The 12168-nt window shown below is 45.4% G+C and overlaps 1 protein-coding gene and 1 non-coding gene across 2 annotated transcripts in view; both read right to left on the bottom strand.

Moving 5' to 3' along the window:
• IARS1 (isoleucyl-tRNA synthetase 1) overlaps window positions 1-10114 on the bottom strand; it is a 68827-nt gene extending 58713 nt beyond the window's left edge. Inside the window, exons 1-4 of the mRNA XM_030292973.2 lie at window positions 10023-10114; window positions 3405-3530; window positions 2569-2725; window positions 2201-2320 (exon numbers count right to left, since the gene is read on the bottom strand). Coding sequence (XP_030148833.1) covers window positions 2201-2320; window positions 2569-2725; window positions 3405-3523 — 396 coding nt within the window. The 5' untranslated portion in view covers window positions 3524-3530; window positions 10023-10114. The remainder of the gene's footprint in view (window positions 1-2200; window positions 2321-2568; window positions 2726-3404; window positions 3531-10022) is intronic.
• On the bottom strand, window positions 6039-6170 carry LOC115500209. The gene has a single exon (XR_003964454.1). It is a non-coding gene; the product is annotated as a small nucleolar RNA SNORA84 (small nucleolar RNA).
• Window positions 10115-12168: the final 2054 nt, after the last annotated feature.

Consider the following 12168-nt stretch of genomic DNA (forward strand, 5'->3'; position numbering starts at 1 on the left):
ACAACCAATGTTTCAAGTAAATCTATGTAAGGTTAAGAACCAGTTTTCTTGACATTCATCCTATCTGCAGATGATATTATTTATAAATATTAATATTCTTTTATACAAGTCTACCCAAACTACCACTTGGCAAATACCTCAGGTGTAATTGCTGCTGGCAAGAATCATCAATGGACGCTAAAATTCCTAAGCAAAAGTATAAGAAACAGAATATTTGCAAGATCTCCCCACAGCATACTTAATTATAAAGGAAAAGTTACAAATTAACAACAGAGAAACCTGACCTGTATTACCTTAGTGAACAAAATTAATGTCACCAATGAGACATCATATCAGCATCACAGGCCTCCTGACAATGACAGACCGAGAAGGGCATGATGTCACTTCTGAGCATTCTTGTCAAAAATGTATACATAACCTAAACTTAATCATGGGAAAACATCAGACTTTGGGGGACTTTCTGCAAAATAATCAGTCTATACTCTTTAAAAGTGACAAGGCTGGGGTGCCTGTCTGGCTTAGTCGGTAGAGCATGCAACTCTTGATGTTGGGGTCATGAGTTGGAGCCCCACAGTGGGTATAGAGATTAAATACATAAATAAACTTTTAAAAAGTTTTTTTTTAAAAAGTGACATGGTCATGAAAGACAAAGACGGAGGGAATCTTCCAGCTTAAGGAGAATAAGGAGGTATGACAACTAAAAGCAATGTGTATTCCTAGACAGGATCCTGGATCAGTAATAATTAATAGAACTAGTTAAATTTGAAAAAGGTCTATTATATTTTATCAGTGTTAATTTCTTGCTTTTGATAATTACATTATGATTATTGAAAGTGTTGGAATTTGAGAAGTACAGAAGAGTATGAATTCTTCATAACTGTTTTTGCAATTTTTTGGTAAGTCTGAATTACTCAAAAATGAAATGTTAAAAAAAATTTTTTTTAAGGTAAAGAAAGTTACATGCATATTATACTCATTAGATTTTTCCCTTCTGGCAACGAAGCAAGAAAGTATGACTGAATAAAGTTAGGTTAAAAAAATGATTTTTAATAAAAAAAATTACAAAATTAAAAAACAGGGGTGCCTGGGCAGCTAATTCGGTTAAGCGTCCGACTCAGCTCAGGTCATGACCTCACGGTTCATGGGTTCAAGCCCTGTGTTAGGCTCTGTGCTGACATCTCAAAGCCTGGAGCCTACTTTGGATTCTGTGTCTCCCTCTCTCTCTTGCTCCTCCCTCCCTCAAGCTCTGTCTCTCTCTCAAAAACAAATACACATTAAAAAAAACTTTTAATTAAAAAGTAAAAAAGGGTAGGAGAAAACAGAGGAGCTTTAATTTTCAGGGTGATGCAATCAGATTTTATTCACCCATCAAGAGAAGCTACTCAAAATGCTGAGCAGGGAAAGGCACAATAGACCAATTAGGAGATGGTTATAGAAATGAAGGGGAGGGTGGGAGGGAGACCAGAGAGGGGCTGTAGGAATGAAATGACCAGACAAGAGACACTGAGCAAAAAAAACTTGACAGGGTTTGGCATCTGATTTGTTCACGAACATCATGTGTGAAGCTCTGAAGATTGATATGGAATAGGGAATTCGGAACAAGAGCAAGTTTGAGAAGTCAAAGTGGTAAGACGGTGAGATGGAAAAAATACAAGTCAGACATATTTTTAAGTTACACAGACCACTAGCTGGAGAGCCAGGGAGGAGAGGGAGCTGAGGACCTCTGCTCCTCAGCCCTTGAGAAAGAATGAGAGAGGCAGGAACTCTGCTAGCCCTTCACAGGACTTACTAACAGAAGCAATGGTAGGATGGGAGTCAAATTAATGTAACAATGAATCCAAATTTGCATTGTTTTTAACATCTGAATTTTTTTTACTGCAACATTCAAGTTAATCTATGCACTAGGACAGCCCAATTCCTGTCATACACAGTGAGCAGGTAGGAGATTAAATATGGAAGACCAATCGAGCACCCAGAAACCAGAAAAAAGAGGGCTCAGTTTAGGCTGACAGCTTAATAGGCTTGTACGTGGAAGCTAAATACTTCTTTGGAGAGAACGATCAACCTTCTTATGTCACAACCTCACACAGCCATACTTTTGGACGCATCTCATAAAAAGCACAAAAGGAGCATAAACCATATTAACTCCCATTTAAAAATTAAAGTTTTTGTTCATTCTACTGAAAACAACCCAACATACCTTCCACTCAGTGGAATATCTCATCACAATTGCTCGGCACTGATTGTTATACTCTACGATCCCCATTTTGGCTACATCCTCTGGTCCTCTGATCCCCAGTGTCTTATCAATTTCATATTCCTGAAAATTTGTGACAAGATTATTAACATCCCTGCCTATGAAACAGATTCAAGTCAGCAACTGTAGAACATAAAACAGTTTTAAAAAATACTAAGTCTCAAAAATCTACAGAGAAGATGAACTACAAATGGCACTGTAGAAACAAAGTACATTATAGGAAAAATTCATCATACTTGAACATATTATATGATGAAATCCAATGCTTATTAAAAAATCAGAACATTATAAGGCTGGTGACTCAAACATACCACAGGTAAGCCGTGACAATCCCATCCAAACCTTCTGTCAACGTGAAATCCACTCTGGTGAGCATATCTGGTAACTATATCTTTAATTGTCCCTGCAAGTATATGTCCATAGTGAGGCAGTCCAGTTGCAAAAGGAGGCCCATCATAGAACGTAAATCTAACAGAGGTAATAAAAATGTATTGTTACTTTAAGACAGCAAAAATTTAGGACATTTTTGTATAGATAGGTCCTATCACAATAGAATCCTCAGGGAGAAGAAAAGCGGCAAGACCAGAAAATCCACAGACATACATGGTTAGAGATTTACTGCAAGTCCTGCCTTCGTAAAAACTAGTTACGGTGGAGCTGAGTGACCTCCATCAGACTATCCACACTTCGTTTATTAGCCATGACATAAGGCAAGTCATTCATCCCGATCCTGATTTACCTCATCAGTAAAACAGGGCAACATCTATCGCATAAAGTTTTTGAATACAGTAGATAGACGATGAAAACAGTAAAGAAAGGACTGGTTTTCAGGTGAATGGGGACTAGAGGCAGGAAATACTCCAACAGGAAGCTAAGACTAAGTGTTTAAATGAAGGTGGTAATAATGAGAAAAGTGGAAAGGAAGAGGGTGACACATAAACTCTATTTAGAAAACCTCTTAAAGAAACGGAATCTACCCTGATATTTAAAAACTCATCCACTCACTGTGTACCTACTGCTGAAAGCACCCACTATATACAGAGCTAGGAGACTGGAACACAAAGATGAATGAAGAGTTTCTGCTTTCATGGAACTCAGTCTAAAAAAATGACTACTCTTAAGGACTCTACCAAAGAAATTCACATACTTTGGCTTGTGTTTTGACTGCTTTAAGCATTCCTGAAAACAATTAAATTCGGACCAGAACTGCAAGATTTTTTCTTCTTCAGCAGGAAAATTGATGTTTTCTGGAACTTGCTGAACCATTTTGTTGCTGCAAGAGAAATTAAAATTTTTTTTCTCAACAGAGAATTCTAGGAAAAAGAGTAGCATATATTAAAATGTATATACATATTACTATTCATCACACTACATGACACTTAAAAAAACATTATAGCTTTCTAAAATTAAAGTTCACCCTTTTAAAGTATACAATTCAGTGGTCTGTAGCATATTCACAGGTTGTGCAACCATCAGCATGTCTAATTCCAGAACAACTTCATTACCACCCGCCCCTTGCAAAAACCTGTAGACGTTAGTAGTCACTCTCCATTCCCTCCTTCTCAGCCCCTTGGCAACCATTAACCTGCTTCCTGTCCTATGAGATTTCCTATTCAGGACATTTCATATAAATGGAATCACGTGTCTGGCTTCTGAGAATTGTGTTTTGTTTTTTTTTTTAAATGTTTATTTATTTTTGAGACAGAGGCAGAGCATGAATGGAGGAGGGTCAGAGAGAGAGGGAGACACAGCACCCAAAACAGGCTCCAGGCTCTGTACTGTCAGCACAGAGCCTGACACAGGGCTTGAACCCACGGACCGCGAGATAAAGACCTGAGCCAAAGTCGGACGCTTAACCAACTGAGCCACCCAGGCACCCCCTGAGAATTGTTTTCAAAGTTCATCCATGCTGTAACACATCTTCAAACTTCATTACTTTTGATGGCCGAGTAAATATTTCATTGTATCGATATGTCACAGTTTATCCATTCATTAATTCATGGACATTAGGGATGTTTCCAATTTTTGGCTAATATGAGCAATCCTGCTATGAACATTCATCTGTAAGTTATCATTTGGGCATATGTTTTCAGTTCTCTTGGGTAAATATATCCAGTAGTAGAATTGCTGGATCATATGGTAACTGTGTTTAACTTCTGGGAAACTACCAAAAAGTTTTCTAAAGCTGCTGCCTCATTTTATGTTCTCCCAGGAGTGAATAAGTATTCCAGGTTTTCTACATCCTCACTCCTTATTGTCCATTTTTGGATTATAGGAAATCCTAATGGATATGGTTAGTTGAGCACATTTTCATGTGCTTATGGGCAATATTTGTATCTTATTTGGAGAAATTTCCATTCATCCTTTGTCCAATATTTAAGATGAGTTATTTTAATAGTTGAGCTCTAAGAGTTCTTTATATATTTTAGATACAAGTCCCTTATTATAGAATCTGCAAAAATTTTCTTCACCCTGGGGGTTGTCTTTTTATATTCTTCATGTTAGTTGCTAAAGCACAAACACTTTTAAAATGTTGAAAAATGTTATTTACTGTGTGAGTGAGAGTGAGAGAGTGAGAGAGAGAAGGGCAGAGAGAAAGGGAGACAGAGAATCCCAAGCAGGCTCTGCACTACTCGGGGCTTGAACTCAAACCATGAGACGATGACCTGAGCTGAGATCAAAGAGTCAGACACTTAACCAACTGAGCCACCCAGGTGCCCCCATTTATTTTTTAAAAATATTTATTTATTTTGAGAGTGAGCGCATGTGGGGGAGGGACAGGGGGGAGGGAGAGAATCCCAACTATCAGAGACTGATGCGGGGCTTGGGGACCATCACATCATGACCTGAGCCAAAATCAAGAGTGGGGCGCTTAAGTGACTGTGCCACCCAGGTGTCCCTCATTTATTTTTGAGATGCAATGCTGTGTTTGAGTTTTTTTTTTTTTAATTTTTTTTTCAACGTTTTTTATTTATTTTTGGGACAGAGAGAGACAGAGCATGAACGGGGGAGGGGCAGAGAGAGAGGGAGACACAGAATCGGAAACAGGCTCCAGGCTCTGAGCCATCAGCCCAGAGCCCGACGCGGGGCTCGAACTCACGGACCGCGAGATCGTGACCTGGCTGAAGTCGGACGCGTAACCGACTGCGCCACCCAGGCGCCCCTGTGTTTGAGTTTTATATAGGAAAAAATAAGGAAAGAACAGGTGGGCCATTTAATGAATCCCAACATCCATTTCTGACCAGGTGTGCCATTAAATGGTATTAAATCGAAGTTGGATGGCAGTTTGGATCTCTGGATCTTGTTACAATGTCTGGCCTTTCATGGATAGAAAGGGTGTTTGTGCACTTCTTGATTTATTAGGGGTCCTGCTGGTTCAGGACTACCTTATTAGAGGCCAACTGAAACTTAAGGGGTTACATTTGAAGATCAACAGATGTCTAGCCAACACATTAATTTCTGTCACTTCTAATGCTCCTCAAGGCTGCTTCTATAATCACCAGCATCTATGGGAGCTGAATACGGCAGACTTGGCAGCCCCACCTTGGTGGGAGGAGTCGGAACTTGCATTTTGACAAGATCCCAGGGGATTAACCTGCACATCAAAGTTTGAGTCACTACTCTTGAACTGTTTTAACCATTATTCAGGAATATCTATCTGAAGTTTTTTATTTTATTTTTTTGAGAAAATAATATTTAAGCTTCCTGTGAAAATGCTCCTTTTATAAAACTTTCTTGGGAGCTTCGACTCAAGGTAATGGCACTGGTTAGCCACGAAGAGCCATGTATCAGTGACCGGGCTATGGTGGCTGCTGAGGAGAAACAGCCCCCATGCATAAATCACAGGATTGCTGTGGCCCCTCACATCCACTGGAGAGCTGTACCTGCAAACAGCATCCAGTAACCACAGGGCCTGGGGTGTGGGGAGCAGAAAGAGGAGGGGAGATTCATCACCAGGTCATGCTAAGGGAAGGAATATCCTCTTCCTCTCTCTGACCATAACCCTCGCCCTCCAATCTTCTGTATTCCAGACTCTCTCAGACCTCTTTAGTGGCAACTTCCTGTTCAGAAACGTCTATATACCCTCCTTGACCTTTACTGATGTTTACTTCAATAGATCTTAGAAATGCACACAAAAATATTTTTGTTTAAAATAAACATCATGCTCTTCCTTGCCACGCCTGCTCCAGTCTTTAATTCGAATGCACGAGTAGTCCCACTGTTCCCTCCCGCTACCTGAATATTTTTTAATTTTATTTTTTATTTTTTAAAATTTACATCCGGGGCGCCTGGGTGGCGCAGTCGGTTAAGCGTCCGACTTCAGCCAGGTCACGATCTCGCGGTCCGTGGGTTCGAGCCCCGCATCAGGCTCTGGGCTGATGGCTCGGAGCCTGGAGCCTGTTTCCGATTCTGTGTCTCCTTCTCTCTCTGCCCCTCCCCCGTTCATGCTCTGTCTCTCTCTGTCCCAAAAATAAATAAACGTTGAAAAAAAAAAAATTAAAATTTACATCCAAATTAGTTAGCATATAGTGCAACAATGATTTCAGGAGTAGATTCCTTAATGCCCCTGACCCATTTAGCCCATCCCCCTCCCACAACCCCTCCAGTAACCCTCAGTTTGTTCTCCATATTTATGAGTCTCTTCTGTTTTGTCCCCCTCTCTGTTTTTATATTATTTTTGTTTCCCTTCCCTTCTGTTCATCTGTTTTGTCTCTTAAAGTCCTCATACGAGTGAAGTCATATGATTTTTGTCTTTCTCTAATTTCACTTAGCATAATACCCTCCAGTTCCATCCACGTAGTTGCAGATGGCAAGATTTCATTCTTTTTGACTGCCGAGTAATACTCCATTGTGTGTATACACACATATATATTTATATGTGTGTATACATCTTCTTTATCCATTCATCCATCGATGGACATTTGGGCTCCTTCCATACTTTGGCTATTGTTGACAGTGCTGCTATAAACATGGGGGTGCACGTGTCCCTTCGAAACAACACACCTGTAACCCATGGATAAATGCCTAGTAGTGCAATTGCTGGGTCGTAGGGTAGTTCTATTTTTAGTTTTTTGAGGAACCTCCATACTGTTTTCCAGAGTGGCTGCACCAGCGTGCATTCCCATCACTACCTGAAATTTCTAAGTCCCCCACTTGATAGGACCACATAATCTCCACATCCAACTGGCCACCAAAGTTCTGTGAATCAGACCTCTAAGTCTATTTCTGTTCTTTTTTCTGTCCTCCCAGGTCTTCACAGTATGTTACTAAAGTCAAATTTAATCCCAGAGGTGTGTCTAACCCTGGCCCTTTCTCAGTTTGCTCATATCCTATTAACGTATACCCCAGATATACTTACACAAATGTACAAAATATGTACAAAAATATTAACTGAAGCACTGTTCCCATAAATCCCTGAAAACAATTTACCCATGAGTAATTAAGTGACTAAATTATGGTACATCACTACCAAGCAGGCGTTAAAAATAATCATATTTTGGGGCACCCCCGTGTCTCAGTCACTTGAGCATCTGACTTTGGCTCAAGTCAGGATGTCACAGTTTTTGAGTTCGGGTCCCCCATCAGGCTCGCTGCTTCAGATCCTCTGTTCCCCCTCTCTCCGCCCCTCCTCCTCCTCTCACTCTCTCTCAAAAATAAACATTCAAAAAAGTAATCATAACATACCAAATACTGCCAAATGTTGAGAAACAAAGCAAATCGCCATTCTAGTAATTTATACTATGTACATCAGCATTTTCAAGAGACTTAAAAATACACACATGTAAATAAAGTCTATGTGGAAGTAACTCTGTATTTGAATTTAGAAGGCTGCCCACCAAACTAACCTACAGCCACCATCGAGGAGTAGGGTTAGGAGGGGGAAGGCATGAAAGAACACTTTTCTACTTATTACTTCCTCCCACTTTTTTGGTATGTATTAACTTTATCACAAAAACGTTGAAAATAAAGAGAAAAATAAACACTGTACCTGACATACCACCTTCCTAAGGAAGAAGCTCGGAAAATACCACTTTCGTATTAACCTTAAATCCAGTGACTACCCCCCCCCCCAATATTCCGTGCAGACTTTTCAAGGGGGCAGTGCAGGCCACCTTCCCCCGAAATGCCACCTCTCCTCCTGACTTTCCCTTTTACACAGAGCCTCCCGGACACGGCTTTCCTGCTACTCTGTCCGCAGCCTCCAGCACCGCTTACTAAGTAATGTGCTTTCCTCTCGAAGGCGCTCACCGACCCTCCCCCCCCCCCCCGTTCCCACACATGTGCCGCCTGTAGACGCGTCTCCCAGTCCCTGTTCACACACACGTGCCACCTGCAGACCCATCTCCCCGACCTTGTTCCCGTGACCTCGCACGTGGGACGCGCTCCAACCCGTCCGTCTGAAGCAATCACGCGGTCCGCATCCTCAGTCTCCACCCACCTGCCTTTTCAGTCGGCCCTCCTGCACGCGACGACAGTCGTGGCGCCACCGCTGGGTTTGTGAGCTATGAGAAAAGTGACTCGACCTCACACCTCCAGCGTGTCACCTGTAAAGTACAGGTCACAAACCGCACAACGCTAACTTAACACCCACTGGAATACTGGATATCACACGTCCGCTTTGTGAGCTACTATTACTTCCTGCCCGCAAATCCCATCCCACCGTCCCGGCCAGTCGGCGTCACGCCATCGGCTCCCTTCGCTTCCCTGTGCTCCACTCTTCAATCACTTACAGAGAACATGCTGTCCGCCATTTTACCGATACTTTGCAAAACTTAAGACGCTACTAGAAATCCTCAGTTACTTTGCCTCCGGTTTCATCCCTCCTCATCCTCCTGCAAAACCTGAAGGCTAAAACCAGCCCTCACTCACCCCCATCCCCTAAAAAAAACCCAGTTCCCTCCGGACTCGGTTCCAGCACCACTTCCTTCGAGAAGCGAACCACGAACTCCTCAGACTGGGGGCCGGTCCCCTCGCACCTGTCCCTCACGCAGGAACCGCAGGGACCCACCCCCCGAAGGAGCACGCACTTTCGGACTGTACAGTACACTCCGGACTTGCTCCCCTCCGGCTCCTGCTCACCCTCAGGGCTGCAAACCCACCGCAGCTCCTCACGCTCCCCTTCTCGCCGCTACAGACCCCGCGGAAAACGGCCTTCCTCTCCCCGCTCCCAGGGGCGCCGGGCACTACCAGACTGCGGGACGCCGTGCTTACTCCCCTCGAGCCCCAGGGCCCTGGCAGCAAACTCTCCTCCCCGCGGGCCTACGACTAGATCGGTGCCTCCGAACGCCCCGCTCCTCAAGTCGTCTCGCCCACCCCCCGAATTTCCCTAGCAGGCTACCACACCAACTTCTCGCAACCACCCCACGGGGCCAGCAGGCGAGGCGGGGGCACCCGGGCAACCCCGCGGGCAGGCCGGTTGGGTAGGGGAGAGAGACGAATAATCCGGGGTGACCCCGAGGGCGATGACGGCGGGGGGCGAGTACCCTGAGGCGACCCCGCAGGCAGGACAGGGGTACCTGGGGCGACCCCGCAAGGTAGAACGAGAGTACTCGGGGCGACCCCGTGGGTAAGACGGGGATACCTGGGGCGACCCCACAAGCAGGATGGACGGGGGAGGGGTGCGAATGGGAAGGTAACCAGGGTCGATCCCACGGGCAGAGCGCGGTACGTGGAGCGACCCCGCGGGCAGGACGACGGTACCCTGGGCAAACCCGCAGGTAGGGCGGGGTAACCTGGGGCGACCCTGCGGGCAGGGCAGGGGTACCTGAAGGGCCCGCGAGCAGGCGCGCCACGGAAAGAGCCGCGTCCACGCCGCAGCCCGGCGTCCAGAGGTGATGCAACGCTCTGACAGCGCCGGTCTACACCGGCCAATTAGCGCGCGCCGCCCGACACCCACTAACAAGTAGGACGCCGATTGGCCGCGCGGGCCCCGACCACGCCCACTCGGGCGTGCGCGGCGTGCGTGCTGGGAAGGCGGCTGCACGACCCCGCGCAATGGAAGCCTCCAGCCACTTGGGCCTCTGTGGTGATTGCACCCTGATGGTGGGGCCCGGGGTGGGGACAGGGGGCAGCGAGGGGGGACTGATGTTGTGCCTGGTGACCGCGCGTCTTACACAGGTGTGCCCGCTTGTCAGGGTTCAGCTGGCTGTGCGCGGGACGCCTGTGCATTTCCCCACTCGCAATTCGGGCGCGGTGACGGCGGCCTCGGGAATTCCGCCTTGGGGCCTTGTCGCTGGGGACCCCCGCGGGAGCCAGTGTCGTGGAGGGTGACCGCCGCAGGAGTCCGTGTCTTGGACACCCGCGCCAGGTCACCCCGGGGCTGGCGAGACTGCAGTCCCGGGCCCCACGCCAGGCTCGCTGACACGTACACTGGATGCGGGGCCCGGGGTGTGCATTTACCCTGGGCCCGACGCTGACGCCTCCGGGTACCCGGATTCCTGCCTGCCCAGGTCGTATCTGGGAGCGGCTGAGGTGTCGGCGGTCAGGGGGACCTCAAGGAGCCCGCCCCTGCGTGCGCCTTTTCCAGAGTTCTGGCTTCAGTGCAGAAGTTCTGCTAAACGGGCACAGGGAAACAGGTCGCAAAACAAGGGTGGAAATGCCTGGTACCCGCTTTAAAGTTAGTACTGTGTTAACGTTTCCTGTAATGAAAACAAAGCTTACTTGCTTTGTCATCTGCTCACTTATAATGTATCATCACTGCTGTGGGTCTGCCTGGCACGTTCTGGATCCGCTGGTTAAAAACCGAAGGGAGTGTGGAGCCATGCAAAGGGCAGCAGACAGCAGGCTTTGGCACCAGAGGCTGTGAAGGGAATTTTAGGCCTTACAAATTCAGACTAATTCTGTATGTAACTGCTTATTGTATCCATTAGGACAAAAGGAAAAAAAAAAAAAAAGATCTGGCTGAGACTGTATAGAAAGCATGGTAAGTTTAAGAACATTTTGATAGTTTGTGTAAACATTTATTTAGTAGTCTACTTATCATCTAAAAGTGTCATGGACTAGAGTAAGGGGGTTTAATTTCCTTGCTGAAAGGGTTAACTCCAGTCAGTAACTCCGGTTACTCCAGTAACTACTCCAGTAAGGTGTTTCCTCAGCTTATTAACTACAAGTATTTGGAACCTGTGTTTTGCATGTGCCAAGTTGCTACCTTGTCTGTCTAGATTAGAGCCAGAAAGAAGGCTTCCAGATAAATGTGTCCAGGAAAAAAGGTGGGGTGACAGGTTTGATTATTTAAATCTTGGATTGAGAAAACATCTATGGTACTGTTGGAAGGTATAAGACTGAAAGTCTTAGTCTTCCTAGTTCAACTACAAAGAAGTTGAACAAGTAGAAAAAAAGATTGTAGAAAAACAAATTACACTACTTGGATCAGAGTTGAATCCTCACTTGTTAGAGCAGAAGTCAATGCATAGTGTCTAACACTGAAGACCAAGAAATAATAGCATCAGCACGTTGGAGATGCGGAGGTAAGTATCAGGACCCGTAAAATCGTTGGGAGCAGGAATTAGGGGTAGGTAAGGCTACTTGATGTCACTTATTTGTCTGCTTTGAAGATGGAGGGTGTGGCACATTTAAGTATGGCCAAATTCTTTGACACTTCTTCCACTGAGGGGTGATGGTCTACATCCCCTCTCTTTGGTTCTATCTGGGCTCTGTTACGTTTGACCTGTAGAATGTAGTGGAAGTGACTGATCCAGTTTCTGGACTATGCTGTAAGAGACTGGCAGCATCTGCTTCTGAAATCTCGATGCCATGCTGTGAGGAGGCCCAGGGACAGGCACTGAGTGAGTGGGGCCGTCTTGGAAGTGGGTCCTCTGGTCCCAGCTGAGCCATCCCAGTGACACTACATGGAGGAGAGATGAGCAGTCCCCACAGAGTCCTGACCCAATTGCTAATTTGTGAGCAAAATA

This window comes from Lynx canadensis, chromosome D4, assembly GCF_007474595.2.
Source record: "Lynx canadensis isolate LIC74 chromosome D4, mLynCan4.pri.v2, whole genome shotgun sequence".
Taxonomy (NCBI): domain Eukaryota; kingdom Metazoa; phylum Chordata; class Mammalia; order Carnivora; family Felidae; genus Lynx; species Lynx canadensis.